The 18452-nt window shown below is 40.8% G+C and overlaps 1 protein-coding gene across 5 annotated transcripts in view; it reads left to right on the top strand.

Moving 5' to 3' along the window:
* MSRB3 (methionine sulfoxide reductase B3) overlaps positions 1–18452 on the top strand; it is a 147286-nt gene that overhangs the window by 70814 nt on the left and 58020 nt on the right. For all 5 annotated transcript variants that reach the window (XM_073327875.1, XM_073327879.1, XM_073327878.1 and 2 more), the window contains one exon: positions 7679–7707. In XM_073327875.1, the coding sequence (XP_073183976.1) occupies positions 7679–7707 (29 nt within the window). The remainder of the gene's footprint in view (positions 1–7678; positions 7708–18452) is intronic.

Raw genomic sequence — 18452 nt, 5'->3', positions numbered from 1 at the left:
CTTGTTGGAATTCAGTTACAGAGAAGCCTGCAGGTGGAATCAGTTGTGCTTTCATCAGCAGGAATTGTGCAGCCCCTGAATGGGCTTCCAGGTAAAAGTAAGGGGAGCAAGGACAGTGTGGACCAGAAAAAAGAGAAGAAAAGACTCTAAATTTGAATTTTTTTCCAACTCCAAAAACCTATATTGCTAGATAGTGGATTTAGTGTGTATGGGGAATTAGTGTTAGGTCAATTTTCTGTGTGGTACTCAATGTGAATTCCATCAGTGACTGAGTTTGGTTCCGAAAGAGATGAGGAATGCCTTGAATTTTCTGGTAGCATAGAGTGGTATTGCACTGAACGCTTCTAGGAAATGTACCAAATGGGAATATTTGTGCAAAAAAGGTACAGTTGAAATACAGTCGCACAGTTGGTGCTGTGACTCAGTTCACTAGCACTTGACACTAGCAAATGAACCCTTTGCCACAAGCAGGGGCGGCTCTACCTATTTTGCTGCCCCAAGCAGTCGCCGCCGAATTGCCGCCACCGCAACAGCAGCCGAGCTGCCGCCAAATTGCTGCCCCGGGACATGGACTGCTGCCCCATTCTCATTGCCACCCCAAGCAGCTGCTTGGAAAGCTGGTGCCTGGAGCCAGCCCTGGCCATAAGCCTGCGCTTTATCCAGTTTACAGGAGTCAGTGAGCAGCTGCACAGCATGCCATTCCTGGAGTTTTCACATGCCATCTATGTCTTTTGTGGCAAGTTGGAAGAACAGTTTATTCTACAAGTCCTCAATAGCGCCTTAATGAAAGAATTACACAACTCTACTGATTAGTGAACAGGCTGAGCAAATCTTATTGATGCCGGCAGCTGCTTCAGCCCCCCTATTCCCAGCCTTGATCTCTAGCATGTGAGTACTGTCTCCCTTGGATGTAGCTACAGAGCTAATGGGAAAAGGCTTGATTCACTGTTTTTGTTTGACAAGAGTGGCTTATAGGAGCTCCAGTAACTAGAGTAAATACAAATATGTAGATTTTGTAATAAGTGCATGGGTAACTTTAAATTCTTAATTTGCCAACCTCTTGGCAAACCTCATAAGTATTAGTTTAGATACCTTTAAAATGTGAGCAACAAGTATATGTATGTTTGCTAATAGACATGCAAATATCCAATTCCTGTAACATTTTCATATCTGTCTTAGGGATGGGCGAACCAGTTTAGAAAACTAACAGTAGATGTCCACTTTTCTCTGATTCCTGACGAGCCATATACCAAGACCAACTTTAACAATTGTTTTTCTGTAACTCTGGCAAACTCTACCAGGCTGGCTGCTGCCTATAAATTTCATGGATGCTAAGACATCCTCGGCTAGTCCAGGAGCACATATAATTAGAACGTCAGCCACAATCTAGGAGAGCACTAAATCTGAGACTTCTCCCTTTGTACATTCCCTTGATGGAACATCACCAACAGTAGAGTGTTTTCTGGGGAGGATACAGGGAATTCGGGAATCGTATAGTCTGTTGGGTAGAGGAATTTGGAGAGGGTAGGACTTCCAGAATGGGAAGGATATGCCTGGAGCTGGAAGAAGGTGGTAGAAGAATGCGAAGCACCATAAAGGACAAAGTAAGAGAAGAGAGACACTCTTCCTCCTCCCTCACCCCCAATACGAGTTGATTAATATTTCAGAAGTCATCCAATGAAACTTCTGAAATTGTTTAGTTTCACCATTATCAGTCACTACTGAGGTGCAAGCCCCTATTTAAAATGTTTAAGGGTAAGGTGTAATAAATGCCAAGATTTCTATGGATACTAATGACCACATTCTGTCCTGAGTTACCCATGTGTAGTACCCATGGACTTCAGTGGGAGTTTCATGTGTGTCTGAGGGCAAAATTTAGCTTTACATGCTTAGAAATGTCAAGTTTGTATCCTGTTTCCTGTGTTTTAAAATGCATGCCATCTTGGATTGACTACACATCAGCCCTGACTGGAAGAACTAGACTCTTCAGTCAGTCCTGGTTACTCTATGTTAAGTTTAGTCATATTTACTGTATCTAGCCTGACAGATAATTGGGCACAGTGAATAGGTATTGAACTACATAACAAGCTGCAGAAAATTCACATATGTTGTCTACAATAACATTAATATAAACATTGCGGGGAAATCATTCTGGAGTCACTCTGTTGACCACAGTTGAGTTAAAACTGTTCTTTTCAGTTCAGCAGTTGAACACAAACACACACAATAACATCCTACATACAGTTAGTGAAGCTGTTTCTCTTACAGGCTGAGAAGGGAAGAGATTTTTTTTTTCTTTTTTAAATACTTGGAAGGTGCTTAGATACCACAGTAATGGGGTTGTATAAATCCCTTGATGGATAATTACACCAGGTATTAGTTTTCAATCCATGATTTTTTTTTCCTTCTTTCTTTTTGGAAACTTGTCTTGTTGGTTGGGGCTTGGTGCATAAATAGGGTTTTGTGAGCATTTTTGGTTGAGACACTGTCTATGCTTGGAAAGAGGATGAGGCTGCTGATAATATTACTTATCTTAGTATTATCTGTATTTGGGAGAAAATGGGAAGAATGATTAGAGATTTTATTTCATTCTGCCAGCAGTGATCAGGACATCAGTTTGACTACAATTTGTCAGACTGCTTGTATGCATGTTTTACATCTGTGTCTCCACGGCCATAGACAGTCTGGAGCAAAGTTTATTCACACAACCCTATGAAAAAGTAGAAAGTAATAAGTGAAGAAAGCTGGCCCATAGTTACTATTTATGTTTCCAACTCCAAACTTCCAACTTCTTGATCAACCAAAGCTCCGTTTTGAGTGGTATGAAATTGCTAATATTTCTCCAGCCAAAGCTATACCTGGTATTATTGGGGAAAGCAAAAAGATAGCCTGGTATCCATATAAAATATGAGTCCGAGGAAAAAGTACTGACAAACTGAAAGGGGTCAATGCTCTCTCCCTCCCTCTTGTAACTATTACAAGGAAAAGAGCTGTTGTAAAGATAGGAACTAAGGAGGCTGCAGCAGATGCTATTCAAGGAGGCAGTGAGCTTTATAGTATCTGTTCCCTGTGTTCATTTAATTCCAAGTAAAACAAATCTCTCACTCAGTTGTGAAGAAGGCTAAAGAATCTGATAGAGACTCAGACAGGGAAGGACAGAGGAAGAAAAATTAGTAATGGTGCTAATGTTGAGCTGCTGCAGAAGATTAGTGGAATTCTCTATTAAAGACCTGTGGGCAATGCCCCCCCGCATCCCAAAAAAACCTGCTCCACTGACAAATGGCACATCAATGCTCATATGCCAGATATTCACAGTTGTATTTGTGCCACTACTGGTCCATCTGCAATATGTGCCACAGGCCAGTTGTTGTTACATTTCAGTTATATACTGGAAGAATATATGACAGTCAACAGCATAGAAACACTTTGAGAGAGACGAGGTAGGTGAGGTAATATCTTTTAGTGGACCAACTTCTGTTGGTGAGAGAGACTTGGTTTTGAGCTCCAGAGAGCTCTTCTTCAGAATCATTTTGTGATTCTCACTGCTCAGTTTTGTTGGGAGAGAGGCTTCAGGGTCAAAACATCAGGTTTAAATCACCTAGGTGTCCTGGAACCGCAGGTTTAGTTCCTCTCAAGGTTGATTTGCCTTTCATCTTTCCAAAGTAGATGAGGTGACTAACATGCAATTTATTGTGTTTGACCCTCAAAAGAGGCTTTCTCCACTCCCTGTGGATATTTATAGATCTCATGGCACCTTCTGTAAGAGTAAAGGGTTTGTCTGAATGTCCTTAGCTAACATTTCCCAATACTCCAGTTTCACTATTTTTTGTTTTTCTGTGTTAGTAGTTTTGTTTGCTTGCCCTGCATTCCAGCATCATGCTATATGTTTATGGATTGTAAAGCACTTTGCGATAAAAGGCACTTTTATCAATGAACAACCGGAGCCATCCCTTGGGTATGGCGAATTGGGACGACAGCTCCGGGCTTTGCGCTTTTGGGGGCCTAGCAGGCCGGTGCAATTGGCCAGCGTGGTCGGTCCAGGAAGTGATGGGTCAGTTTTGGAAGAGACGGATTCGTCACTTCGACCCCAAGCCCTGCACCACCCTAGGGATGGCCCTGTGTACAACAGTATAATCTTCTGCTCCCTGTGTGTCTGAATGCTGCTGTTACTTTCAGAACATTCCCATAGGGCAAAGGAGAAGGGAATATACAGGAGGGATAAAAGATGAAGAATGAGAATCACAAGAGTTTTAGTTAAGCAATAGACTTATTACACTCAAGGAAAAACAAACAATGGAAACAATATTAAAAGTAGTTTACAAAGTGAGTATGTGGGTCCATGTCATAAATCTTGCTTTTCAGCATACTCAGATTGGAGCAAATAACAGAACCACAAAGTCCTTCCTGCTAGTTAATGTAATTTAGAAATGTTAACGTAATAAAGTCATAGGGAATATTTTTATTTTTAATAGAACAAGTTGTCCTTGGAACTTACTTCCGGGAATTTGTTTGATACCATCTCTGTTATTGGTGTTTCCTTGTTCACAGTTTTAATGGCCATATGAACCTAGTTTCTGATATGTTAATCTGCTGTATTGCAAAGGGAGAAATATAATGACTTTGAGGTGTAAGATGAAATCCTGGTTCCATTGAAGGCATTGGAAGCTTTGCTATTGCCTTCAGTGGGACCAGCATTTTACCCCTAAATTCTAGCCGTACCTCTTTCAACCATTCGAAACAAAAACATCTTCTTAAATATCTTCCTTCTTGACATTTGAATCCTTCCATTCCTGGAGAATTGCTTTTTCAGTCTTTCCTCGAAGTCATTGCTTAGTTTTAGTGTCAGAGACACTTCATTATTCTTGACCTTTTTTCCCTTTTTCAATTCTTCAATCGATACCATTTCTGTAATATTGTGTCCTAAATTTTGCCCAGTACTCTAAGATTTGGTCCCTGTAGCTCTCTCTACAGTGGTATAATGTTCTCTTATTAAATGATTTCTATGGCAACATCCCAGTGTTCTGTTTGCTTTCATAGCAACTGCTAGACATTAAGTTCTATTCATTTCTTACCCCAGATCGGTTTCCTGGTTTGCTGTCCTGTAATTTACGACTATTTAGAGCTTTAGTACTCATTACATTGCCCAGTGACCCCTGGCAACACCCCTCCTCCCCCCACTTTCTGGCTTGGTGGTTGTTGCAGCAACTCACGGTGTGTTACATTTCACATGACAAGGTGAATAATAGGTCTCCAGCCCAATCAAAAAGCTAGTCCTGTTTCCAGCTTATGACACTACATATCAAGATAGCACTGGAGTGGCCATGCTGTGTAATGTCATGAAGTAAAAGCTGTTTCACGAAAGGAAAAAAGTAAAACCTGAAGCAGCCCAATCACGAGAGAAGAACAAATACAGATGAAGTAGCATGTTTATTGCCACAAAATTAACCACTGAATAGAGCTAAAGAGAGACGAGATCTATACTGTGTCTAGGTGGTGTTGATGAGAGCGAAAAGTGATTGTCTGTTTTTGATAAAAATGGTTTTGGAACGCATTTCCTCAGTCTACAAAATTTGCCCAAATTAAACTGGTGGGAAACCAGAGAACTTCAGTGAAGCTGTCCCACTATGGCCTTTTGGGATCCTGGCCCTCTTTAAGAAGAGAAGTTGCCCTGTCACCTCTATTTGGAAAATATGCCATGTATGGGGCACATAGTGATTCTAGCACCTGCCAGCCATAGAAAAGCCTTGCTATTATCTTGGATCCCATATTCATATTAATTGTATTGATGCTCAGTAAGTCTAGGCATCTGAGGTGTTCAAATAACATGGTGATGGGTATGACCAAACTGCATAAATAGATACAGTGCAACTTGGTGAGAGTATTTAAGCAAAATATACTGAATCTCTTTGTTTGGAATTGCTCTGTATTTTTTTTCTTTTGTATGAAAAGAAATTCTGTGGGAATACCCATTGTAAGTCACATGCATAAATGTTTGCAAGAGCAGGCCCTTCCACGCCAGTTTGAAAAAGGAACTAAAATAGAGTGTTAACTGTACAGCTTTTCCCATTGTGTTGATTTTGAATGTTTATGAATTACATGTTTTCTTTGTTTAATGCTTCTGTTAGCTCTTGATAAAAATGAATAAGAATGTGTTTCTGCTGTAAGTATCAGAAAATATCATTGTATTTTCTTCTCCACTCCATCCTTTGAGTGAGGTTTTCATTTAAACTGCGCAAGAGGGAGAAAATGGGGAGAAGTGGGAAGGGAAAAGGGAGGCTGGTACATTTCTAGTTTCCTTTTTGATTAACTCACCCCCTCCCTTTCTCTTGCTTTCCCCCTATACTTCCATAAACATTGTGTACGTTTGTCCAATTATCTTGAACGTAGAGGATTAACATTAATTTACACTTATAGGTTCTCACCTTACGATTATCTTGACATTGTTTTTAGACATGTCAAAGTCTGTCTATCTATATTTTGTTCCTATACTTTAGTTATTTTTCACAAAGCAAGGTTGTAACTTCCAAAGCCATCCCAGCATCCTGTCACAGATTCAAAGAGCCAAATGTTTTATTTCTCTCTTGATTAAATGCATTTCCCCAAAAAGTCTTTCTGCCAGTTAACTTCCTCTAACAGGACTCCTGCTGGTCAGTTCTTGTATCTTGCTGTGGCAGCTGTGAGCATATATACAACTGATTGAACGATATACATCTGACTGGAGCATGCCCGCTAATTGGTTTGAGAGATAGATATAGACAATGCTGTCTTATAGCCGCTTGTTCAGATAGACCCAGTGGTAGGGTTAATTCTGCTTGACAGCACATCAGCAGCATCTTGAGAATAATTACCCAACTTAAGTTTTCCCACAGCTGAACTGAGAGCTTCAAAGGCTTCTGAATTTACAACTATTATTAACCTATATCTGAAACATAATGTTCCCACAAGGGCTAGACTATTTCTCCTTCTTATTAAATGTACAGGTTATTAGGTTCATTTGCTATGTGCTAAGCACTTAGAAGACAATACTCCTTGTTAGAGAGTGAAAATCTGTAGTACACAACAAGGAGGATAATTGTGCATCTAGCACACATCATTATCTTTGCTAAGACATCAAAATTCATTGAACTTGTGTTTAAAGAGAACAGAACTATTTTTTTCTATTTGCAGAATGAATAAATTAAAGACACACAAATCCCTCATAAGATGTTGTCCAACTAAATACTGATCGTTGTATACAATACGTATGATATTAATGAAATAGTATCTGGTTCAAAAATAGATTAGAAACGTTCATGAATATATGGAATCCTGTTAATGACTTTTTGAAAATTAAAATGAATTAGAACAATATGTATTTCATAACTACAAGTATGTGCTGTAATTCATAGTTATATAACTTAATCCTGTTTTTATATTTACATCCTGTGTTTGGTTTCCCTTGTGCGTTTTATTTTTCTTTTAAAATTTCTCTTCTTTATATCTGTACATTGTGCAAATCCAATAAAAGTATTAAACATGAAAAGCAGCATTTGGGATTAAAATTGATTTGCATGCGTGAATTATTAAAACACAGAGTTATGCCTACTTCTTAAATACAGTAGTTTTTTCCTCTTGTCAACTAGTTTCCATGATTAAAAGCAGTTCTTATAATGTAAATTCTTTTTGCTTCCCTTTGCAGGTCAGAAACAAAGTTTGACTCCAATTCAGGTATGTTCAGATTTACAATGTCATGCTGAATACACTGTATTCATGTTATACTCATCAGACTAATTTATCAGTTTGGCTTCAATTTTAATGAGACTGAGGCAGGCCAATCTTGAAAAGGATCTGAGTTTTCTCACCACCTAAGAATAGCATTGTTATCACTGATGCCTTTAATTCATTCTCTTCATTGGTTCATATCTTCTTTTACTTTCTTCTTTTTACTTTGAGGTGATCACCAGGAAGCCATTATTTTGCCATAGGTTTTAACTGATCCATCTTTTTAAAAAAAAAAAATCATGATAAAAAGTAAAGCAAGCAGAGGGGGGAGGGAGATCTTGGTAATTATCATTACCTTTAAAAAAAATTTTTTCTTCCTCGTGGACAGAGACATTTCATGAGAATTTGAATTTTGTGCAGCCTGTATGTCAAGAAGCAGGTGATTTGTTGTGAAATTTTCATGACAGATGCATGTACACAATGCATGCCAGACCAGCCTGCAGACTTCTCTATAGTAGGTTTACCAACAGGCAATCTCTCTCAACTTACCTTTTTCGAGAATTTTAATGTGTTACAGGGAAAAAAGCGAAAGTCAGTATAACAGATTCATGTGTATCTAACAAGACAAAACACACAAAGCAGCAAACAGAACTGTTTTCTCTAAATGGGGATGGTGAAAGCAGACTGCTACTTGTTAAGCTACTTCTACCCGGGTTTTTGTTTGTTGAAGTTATAAAATAGTATGCCCTTAAATTGTAAAAGTAATTTCTTATACTGAGAGCAGCTGAAATATCTATTACTTGAAACAGTCACTCCAAAATACACATCTTAGTTAAGAAGGAAAATATTATTTTAAATAGAAAAACAATATTAATATAATTTCAGAGCAGTCTTGTAATTAAGTTAGTTACTCCATGAATTTATTTAATGCAGGGTTTGAAATTATTATACTTATGAAAACTTTACAATGTTAGTGACCTAGAAGTCTCTCAGAAATGACATATTTCCTTTCTTCCCATTTATAGCAGTGATCTCAATTTGAATTGTGAGGTACCTGTACTATTTTCCCTTTTCTTTTTACACTGGACTGTATCTTTGCAGCAGCCAGTATAGGGTGTGAAATCTGAAGAGTGAAGCACTTACAAGACCCAATTCATGATTCGTATTTGAGTGATATTGTTGTGGTTTTAATTAATATTGTTGTGTTTGGGGTTCCTAGTTGCAGATATGGCTCAAGGGAGGTAAATGCTCATTTTGGTGCCCATGGCACCAAATGGAAGGGCAGGGTAGTTTTAAAAATGTTTTCTGAAGTATTTTTTGTAAAACTACTTAAAGATGGCATGGAACATAACTACCAATTGTTGCTCTTCCTTGTTGCCTAATTGGAATGAAAATGCTCGTTAAAGAATTCCCCTTTGCAATGAATATGTTTAAGGTATGAACAAGGATGCTGGCATTCTGTATGGTTTTGTTCTTTCTCTCCTGATGGGCAATATTTACCATGCTTTTTCTTTAGAGTGACTACGCTGGGAATAGAAAGAGGGTAGAGGCATAGAAAGCTTAGTGGAATACTGATGCCATCTCGTAGTCATGCCAGAGAGCTGCTTTGAATATTCGGTCAGTCACCATGCTTGGGAAATCCCCTACTTCTGGTATGAATGTGTCTTTAACATGGACAGATGTGGTAGCACCCACCTTTAACACCATGATGTATGTGCCTTCATCCTGAAATGTGGAAAGTTGGTCTGTTGCCTGTCGATCTGTCTACTTTTGAAGGGCTGCTCCTACGTGGTAATGATGATGGCTTCAACTGTTAAATTAAGGGCTACCTTCAGTTCCTTCGTGGAAGCTTGAGGGAAATATTTGTCTGCTAGTATTTTGACATCCTCTTTTTCTATTTGAAGTCCAACTGCTGTGATTTCTCAGCAAGCAATGGTCTGGAACAAGTTTGCAGGAAGGAAACATTCTTGTTTCTTCATCTCATTTTTCATATCAAAGTCCTTCCTGTTTTGTGGAGAAATGAGGAGGAGATGAGTGGTGGGATATATATAGGGCCTTACCAAATTCACAGTCTATTTTGGTCAATTTCATGGTCATAGGATTTTAAAAATCATAATTTTCATGATTTCAGCTATTGGAATCTGAAATTTCAAAGTGTTGTAATTGTAGGGGTCCTAAAGGAGTTGTGTGGGGGGGGTGGCAAGGTTACTGTAGGGGAGTTGAGGTACTGTTACCCTTTCTTCTGCGCTGCTGCTGGCAGGGCGCTGCCTTCAGAGCTGGGCAGCTGGAGGGCGGTGGCTGCTGGCCGGGAGCCCAGCTCTGAAGGTAAAGACCCACCACCAGCAGCAGCGCTGAAGTAAGGATGGCCTGGTATCGCCGCCCTTCCTTCTGCGCTGCTTCCTGCAGAGCTGGGCCCTCAGTCAGCAGCCGCCACTGTCCAGCTCTGAAGGCAGCAGCGCAGAAGTAAGGACGGCATGGTATGATATTGCCACCCTTACTTCTGCCCTGCTGCTGGCAGGGTGCTGCCTTCAGAGCTGGGCGCCCAGCCAACAGCTGCTGCTCTCCAGACACCCAGATCTGAGGGCAGCACAGAAATAAGGGTGGCAATACCATGACCCCCCTAAAATAACCTGGTGACCTTCCTGCAAATCCCTTTTGGATCAGGACCCCTAATTTGAGAAACGCTGGTCTCCCCCAGTGAAATCTGTATAGATAGAGTAAAAGAACACAAAAGACCAGATTTCACGGTCTGTGGCATGTTTTTCATGGGCACAAATTTGGTAGGGGCGTAGATACATACTTTTCTTGAATACTTTTTTGTTTGCATCAGGCTAATTTGGTGGCCAAGCTTCCCTTTTTCTGTTTTGTCCTTAGCGTCACAGACCGGGAGTGTATTTTCTTTCCTTGTCAAGCAAATAGAACAGATTGGGGGAGTCCTGACTTGCTCCCTATGCAGTCATCGTTTTGAGATGGATAAGTGTGTCTGGTTGTGTCCTTTGGACTCAACGTGAGGGACAGCTGCCTGGATTGGTAGTTGGAGCCAGAGTAAGGATGCTTATGGCTTACCCTCAGAAAAGATCCCATGCTTCCCAGCTCTGGGCACAGGGCTGACCTTTCAGGAGGAAGCCATCTTTGCTTTCTTTATAGTTAAAAATTTCCCACTGTGGCAGAGGAAGGGGAAAATAAAGTTGTTCAAATTCTGGCATTTAAACAGGCTAGAAAAACTGTAGTGCCACATCAGAAAATTATTTTTTGTGGGGTGGTGTATTGAGGAGAGATGGCCTTGCTGGTGTGTCTTTGAAGGAGGCTGAGGACAGGAGCCCTCAGCCTACAATGCTTCTGCCCCTGGAGACAGGACATTCTTGTTTGCTGACTGACAACTCCATAATTGCCTCAAAAACCAGTTGGAGAACATTTCAGTCTCTCTGGTCACTCTATTACAGACCTAAAAGTGGCAATACTTCAACAAAAAAACTTCAGAAACAGACTCGAACGAGAGACTGCTGGATTGGAATTAATTTGCAAACTGGATACAATTAACTTAGGCTTGAATAAAGACTGGGAGTGGATGGGTCATTACACAAAGTAAATCTATTTCCCCATGTTTATCTCCCCCTACCCCCTGCTGTTCCTCAGACGTTCTTGTCAACTGCTAGAAATGGCCCACCTTGATTATCACTACAAAAGGTTTCTCTCTCTCCCCCCCTCCTCCCTCCACCGGCTCTCCTGTTGGTAATAGCTCACCTTACCTGATCACTCTCGTTACAGTGTGTATAGTAACACCCATTGTTTCATGTTCTCTGTGTATATAAATCTCCCCACTGTATTTTCCACTGAATGCATCTGATGAAGTGAGCTGTAGCTCACGGAAGCTTATGCTCAAATAAATTTGTGAGTCTCTAAGGTGCCACAAGTACTCCTTTTCTTTTTATAATTGCCTCAGTGCCTTAAAGGGGAAGGAGCCATTCATAAATACTTGACTGCTGGACCTGTTTTGACTGAGAACTAGTACTGATGGTGTTGTAATGACCTATATTTACCCCTTGTAATGTAAACACAATAATGGTCACGTGAGAGTTTGTGGTGAATATCTTTTGAAAGAGATTCTACCTTGTGAAATAGATAAATATACTTGTTTTGATGCCTATGATGTAAGTCAGTATGGGTAGAATTCTTTTGACTGAATAATAAAGAATCCCAGCTGTTGGAACCTGGTACTCTGTTACCCTGTGATTGCAGTAACTTTCATGTGCGTACGTTGTATGTATTTGGTGGGATGGGAAGAATGGAAACTATTCTTGAAGTGCAAAAATCTACTGTAGGGGAAGAAGGGGAAAATTTCCTTCTGTTCCTTTCCTAGCAACATGTGTGAAAATACTGAAAAATAAAGAAGACATGACTATATTTTTTTTCTGAAGCTGGCATAAAGTCTGGAATGTAGCTTTTTAAAAAAAAAGTCTAATATGTTCATTGTAAATTCAGACTTTGGAAGCATTGTACAACACTGAAATATTAGGCAAACATTGTCAAAGGAAGATTAATTTGAACTTGAACATTTAATTTAAAAGTGTGCTGTAAAATTTCTGTATTGATGATTAGTATTTATCATGTAAATAGCTATAACATCTGCACAGAACACATAGTTTTCATCCTCGTGACTAAAAAATTTGTCTGAAACTTTTTTGTGTGCTAATTTTGTATCTTTATCAAGGGCAAAATTTTGCCTCCAAGAACATGAAATTAGCTTCATGCCGTAAATGTTCTCATGTGACAAAATGACTGTGGTTTACTTTTATATCATGGTATTATGGATTTAAATAATATTTAAATAATTTTAATACAATAGATTTTTTGCTTTAATATATATAAGAAATACTTTAAAAATGTAGTATTTGTCTTCCTGTTCTCTCAAAATTGCCATTCATAATAGTAACCCATGAAAAACAAAGCTGAGAATATGTCCTTGGCATTTGGTATGGTATCATTTAGATGATTATGATAATTAATTAATAATAAATTGTATAGAGGTCCCATTGTGCTAGGTGATTGTTCCAAAATGCCACCTGAATTTCCAACCAATGTGACCATTCTCTTGTTGTAGATCAATATCATCCTGTTGGCAGTAAATTAGATCTGATTAATGTTGTGTAGACTTGTAGAGGTATATCTGACACAGAAGGATTTTAAATCAAGGGAAATGTCAATCTTATAAATACTAAGTATTATTATTTTATTACTATAACATTCTTAATCTGTAGATCTCAAAGCAGATAGCTAAGTATCATTATCCCCATTTTACTAGTGGGGAACCAGAGTTACAGAGAGGTGGAGTAAGTTGCCAGTGTTACACAGTGTGAGAACCACAGAGTCAGAATAAATCTCAAGTCTCCTTACTCCCTGTTTGTGGCCTTATCTGTTGAACTGTGCTACAGTTTATAAACAGTGTAGCTGACAAGTAGCCACATCACTGTGAAGTCAGATTTGTTCTGATCAAGAGAAAAACGTCACTTTATGTTGGCAGATACTTACAGATGGCCTAGACTGTGTAGAGAGTTGTATGATTATTATGGTAGTGCTCAGATGTCCTGATCATGCCCAGCGACCCATTGCACAGGTGCAGCACAAACATAAAAGTAGTCTCTCCCCCAAGAGCTTACAAATTGTCTAGCGTGCTACACTTAAGGAAATGCCACAATAGAACTGGGAATTTCATTTTTCCTGATCAACTGGCCAATCCATAACCACTTCATTCTGCTTGTGGGGTTTTTACCCACCTGGTTCTCCTTTGTCACTGAGCAGAAAGTAGGCCACCCCCCTGGATAAGAACTCCTGGGTCATTGTGAGACCAGCTGAACTGAGTGGGAGTAAAAGGCAGAAGTGCATTCATGTGTTTGAAGGAGGGGCCAATCCTTTCTTCACTTAGGGCATCAGGCATCATTGCTTTACAATGAGTCTCTTGCATATAAATTGAATTGTGAGTCTGTCATGAACAGGTGATTTAACAGAAAAGAGAGACAGGCATGCATGTCTGGTGGTATATGGGGAGAGTTTTAATGTGCTGTATAGAATGGATTGTAAAATATAAGAATTGTGTACACGGCCCTTTTTCACTCTGTATAATGTGTATATTTCAGGTGATCATTGCACACACTTTGTGGTAATAGTAAAGTACCCAAAAAACAACCTTTAGTTTGATGGTATCACCGAAGAGAACTTCTCTTGTAGAACCTTCAGCTACCGCTTAGTTTTTCCTCTGGTTGTTTTTCTGTCGATTTTTTTCCCCCCCATCAGGAAACCTGCCTCTCCTCCATATGTTCTCCTGGAACTGCAACTCAGAGTTCAAGTGTTGCATTAGCAGGAACTTCCCTAATTTAACTACAGAAGAGGCAGAAGTGCTGGTGCAAAATGCCAGTGAGCACTTTCCTCTTTTGTTCATGTAACCCTTCTGCCATGTGTCATTGGCAGCAACGAGGGCTGGGTTCAAATATTAAAACTAACCAGCACCACCTACTGGAGCCCCCACCCAGAAACCTGAGGAAAATGCTAAAGCTTCTCTGGACACCCTTAACAGGCAATACGTCCCTGCTTACAAGCATGGCGTTTGTATATAAATCAAGGATTTAAGGGGACACGGCATTAACTTGGGAAAACGCAGCTACAACATATATAAGCACTAATAATAAAGTAAAACACCCACTCTGTGGTATCTCTGGCAGTAGTCTTTTAACTGGGTCCCCAGAGTCTGAGAGTGCATTCAGGCAGGCCTGTCTCGAGCTTCTAGGGGGAGTGCTGCCTGGTCTGCCTTGAATCTCCAACACCTAACACATTTATGGCGATTTCAGCTTTACAGGAGGCCTTCAGTGGAGTTCACTCAGGGCTGCTGCCGCCTTCTGCAGCTTCACCAAAGAGCCACCTCTGTGTCTTGCCACAAACCCATCTCTGTGCCTGTTGACTCTCACTGCGGAGTCACCTCTGTGTCATCTCTTTGCAAAGTCTTCAGTGTGGAATATTGCATGTAGGACCATAGAGCAGAATCCCTGACACAACGTAGGAGCACCTTACCCCTCCTTCTTTCTCTGTTCATTCCCACCACCCTACCAGTTCAGAGTTTGTGAACAGTTCTGTTCATTCTTCAAAGTGTCACTGGAGGATTTCTGGGTAAAAAGTTTATGCAAATGAACTATCTCTGTAGCCATACTCCCCCTTGTTCACCAGGAGGTGGTGGCAGAGAGGGCTTTCCTTATGGAACTTCTGTCTGGTCTGGAGTCCTGAGTAAACAACTTCAGAAACAGCTTTTGGACAGTCTTTCCCCTGTTCACCAACTTCTGAATTTATGTTATGGAAACCACGGTAGGTTTGGACCACAGGGCTTATGTTCAGGGACGGAGCTTTGAAAGAAAACTTTACAAAATTTAGAAGATGCAGTTTGTCACTGCTCAGCGATACTGTTTGTAAGACACAGATTATAGTGATGGTGAAAGTAGTGGGAAATGGGGAAAAAGGAAGGAATTAAAAAAATGTGTATAACTTCATTTGTACTCCAGTAATATAATGTCAAGTAAATATTTTCCTCACTCAGACCAGAGAATGGAATGTGGAAACCTTGTAAAATAAGAGAGGTGCAAATACTGTGCCTCTGAAACAGATATTTGCAGCAGTTGAATACACAAATGCATGCAAGGATGCACACTGTGTTGCATTTGCTTATGCAAGTTAACCTGACTTGATATGATGTTTGTTCCTCTAAAAATGAAAGTGCTTCTCTTGAGCAAGTGCAGCATCTCCAGAGACCGTTTCTCTCCTGTCTCACTCCTTTATTTATTTCTGTTTAGAAATGCAAAATATACAGTGCCTTTGTTTATCTGTCACTCCCTTGACAGTTATTTTGAAAAACAATCCCATTAAAGTCTGCAGCTAACCTACAAGAGTCACCAGCAAAACTCATCCCCCAACTAAAGCATGTCCCAAGCAAAAACTAAACATCAGTCTTCATTGGACCTTCCCTCCCCCAAAAGCCTAAAATTCAAATGTGGACTAAACAATCAAACATTTTATCAATACCTACTAAAAAATTTTAGGAGTGTTTAATAGATTTAGACCTCATTTAAAGACAGGAAAGGGATCCTCTGGAGGGTATAGTAAACTCAGATTAATATCTACAATATGCTGAGGAATGCTCACGAACTGGGACAAAACATTTTGACATGTCTAATTCATAAAGTAATGAAGAGCTAAATAGTGCCCTGACTTGTGATAACTATAAAATTGATCAGCAGCCTGTTCTATTTTCTCTTTGCTACATAGGAGTAGAAAAGTTGGTCAGATTGTTCACCATACATCGCAGTATCTGGACTTATGGTGGCTTGTCTACATTACAAAATTAAGTTGACTTTATCTAATTCGACCTCGAGCCTCCAAATTAATTAAGTCTGTTGTGCGTGGCCACGCCATGCTCATTGTCTCGATGGCGTATGTCCTCACTAGCAGCTTCTGCATCGATGCTCAAAGTGGTGCATCGTGGGTAGCTATCCCAAAGTGCAGCTTGCTGCAGTGTGTTTTGGGAAGTTTGTGCAATGCCTCAAAACATTGTCACAGGGGAGAATGGGCACATTGCGTTGGCATCCCATGACGCATTGCCCGCCCTCCCTCATATCAATGGCAAATAACCCAGTGGTTTTTGCGCCTTAAAACCGCCATGCGTATGCCATAACCCCAGAAGCATGGAGCCTGTTCAGTTGTGCACTCTTGTGAGCATCTCAAACACCTCGTGCCTTTTCCTGCAGTATTTCCAGAGCTGAAGTAGGGCTCATTGCGTGGAACATAGCCATGTCATGCAAGCAGCCCTGCTGCAAGCCACTGAAAAAAACAATTCACAGTTGTTGCTGGCAGTCACAGAGCAGCTGCACTCTGTTGAGTGCTGTTTCTGGTCCTGTGAAACAAGCACTGACTGGTGGGACCGCATCGTTTTGCAGGTATGGGATGATGAGCAGTGGATGCAGAACTTTCGAATGAGAAAGGCCACCTTCCAGGAACTTTGTACAGAGCTTTCCCCTGCCGTGCAGTTCAGCAACACAAAAATGAGAGCTGCTCTGACAATGGAGAAGCAACTGGTGATCACTATTTGGAAGCTTGCAATGCCAGACAGTTACCGGTCAGTGGGGAATCAATTCGGAGTAGGTAAATCAACCGCGGGAGCTGCTGTGCTCCAAGTGTGCAGGGCCATTAATCGACTTCGACTACGAAGGGTAGTGAATCTGGGAAATGTGTGGGACATAGCGGATGAGGTTCCCTAATTGTGGTGGGGCGATAGATGGCATACATATCCCCATTTTGGCACTAGACCACCCTGCCAAAGAGTACATAAACCTTGGAAGTAGGATCTAGGGTACAGCAGCCTTGAACGGATTTGTGACCTTATTGCAATTATCTACACCAATATGGAGTGATCTTTTTTGTATTTTATCAAAGGTGGATAAATAATACTACTCTGGATCAGTGTTCCCTCTAATTTTCCCACTTGTGAGGAATGAATTTTGTTATGTGCACCAATATGGAGGTGATGTGTGACGAATCACCTCCATATTAGTGCACATAACAAAATTAATGGGGTGTGAGGGGTTCGGCATGTGGGAGGGGGCTCAGGGCTAGGGCAGAGGGTTGGTGTGGGGGGTGGGCTCGGTTGAGGGCTCCGGCTGTGGTTGCAGGCTCTGGGGTGGGGCCAGGGATGAGGGGCTCAGGGCTGGGGCAGAGTGTTGGGGTGGGGGGCTGAGGGCTCTGGCTGGGGTGTGCAGACTCTGGGGTGTGGCCAGGGATGAGGAGTTTGGGGTGCAGCAGGCTGCCCCAGGGCTGGGGCCAGAGGACTCTCCCAGCTGTCCCTTCGCTGGCAGCAGCGAGCTCCGCGGGAGGGGCCATGCTCTCCTCCCACCAGGAGCATCGAGGTACAGGGGAGGGGCCCGTGGCAGCCCTGCATGCCCCAACTAACTTGCTCCCATCCCCTAGTCCCCACCCACCCTCTACCTCTCTCCTCTCCAGGGTGCTGCTGTGCGGCCATTTATAGCCTGCTGTGTGACCACGCAATTTAGAGGGAATTTAGCTCTGGATTATATCCTCAAAGCCTCAAGCCATTCCCTTCTTTCTGCCCATCTCATGTGTTTAGTAACCTAACTCCAAGGTTACCAAGGAACTCACCATCTCAGTGAACTAGAAAACACACTGGATTAGCCACTTTTGTTCCAAGCAATTAGAAAGCACTGTGTTGTGGCATTTAAAAAATCTGTGTGTGTTAAAGGGCTTTGCCCGAGGAACTAAAAATTTAATGTCAGCAAGGATTATTTATTTTCTTTCTCTTCCACTTATTTTAGCAATCACTCCTCCTTTTACAAATCTCCTGTCTTGCTCAGAGACAGTAGCTTTCAGATATACTTAAGTTACTGTTGTAATGGAAATATTTCAAGAAAAAGCTTTTCCAATTTAATAGTATTAATGTAAGCAAATCTGCCAACTGTATCTGGAAGAATAATTTGTACTGTTCTAGCTAATTATCAGAGGCCCCCTTCTTTCCTTTTATTTACTTTTTTTAATATTTGTGTTCATTTTACACAGTTAAAAAAGGTTGACATTAGAAACAGTTTGGTAGGTCAATGTTGGTTTAGAAGAGGTGAACTAAATCCACATAAAAAGAATGAGGAGTACTTGTGGCACCTTCGAGACTAACAAATTTATTTAAGCATAAGCTTTCATGGGCTAAAACC

This window comes from Lepidochelys kempii, chromosome 1, assembly GCF_965140265.1.
Source record: "Lepidochelys kempii isolate rLepKem1 chromosome 1, rLepKem1.hap2, whole genome shotgun sequence".
NCBI classification, from domain to species: domain Eukaryota; kingdom Metazoa; phylum Chordata; order Testudines; family Cheloniidae; genus Lepidochelys; species Lepidochelys kempii.
Note: the sequence above shows the minus strand (reverse complement) of the source record. Positions and strands in the feature narration are given on the sequence as shown.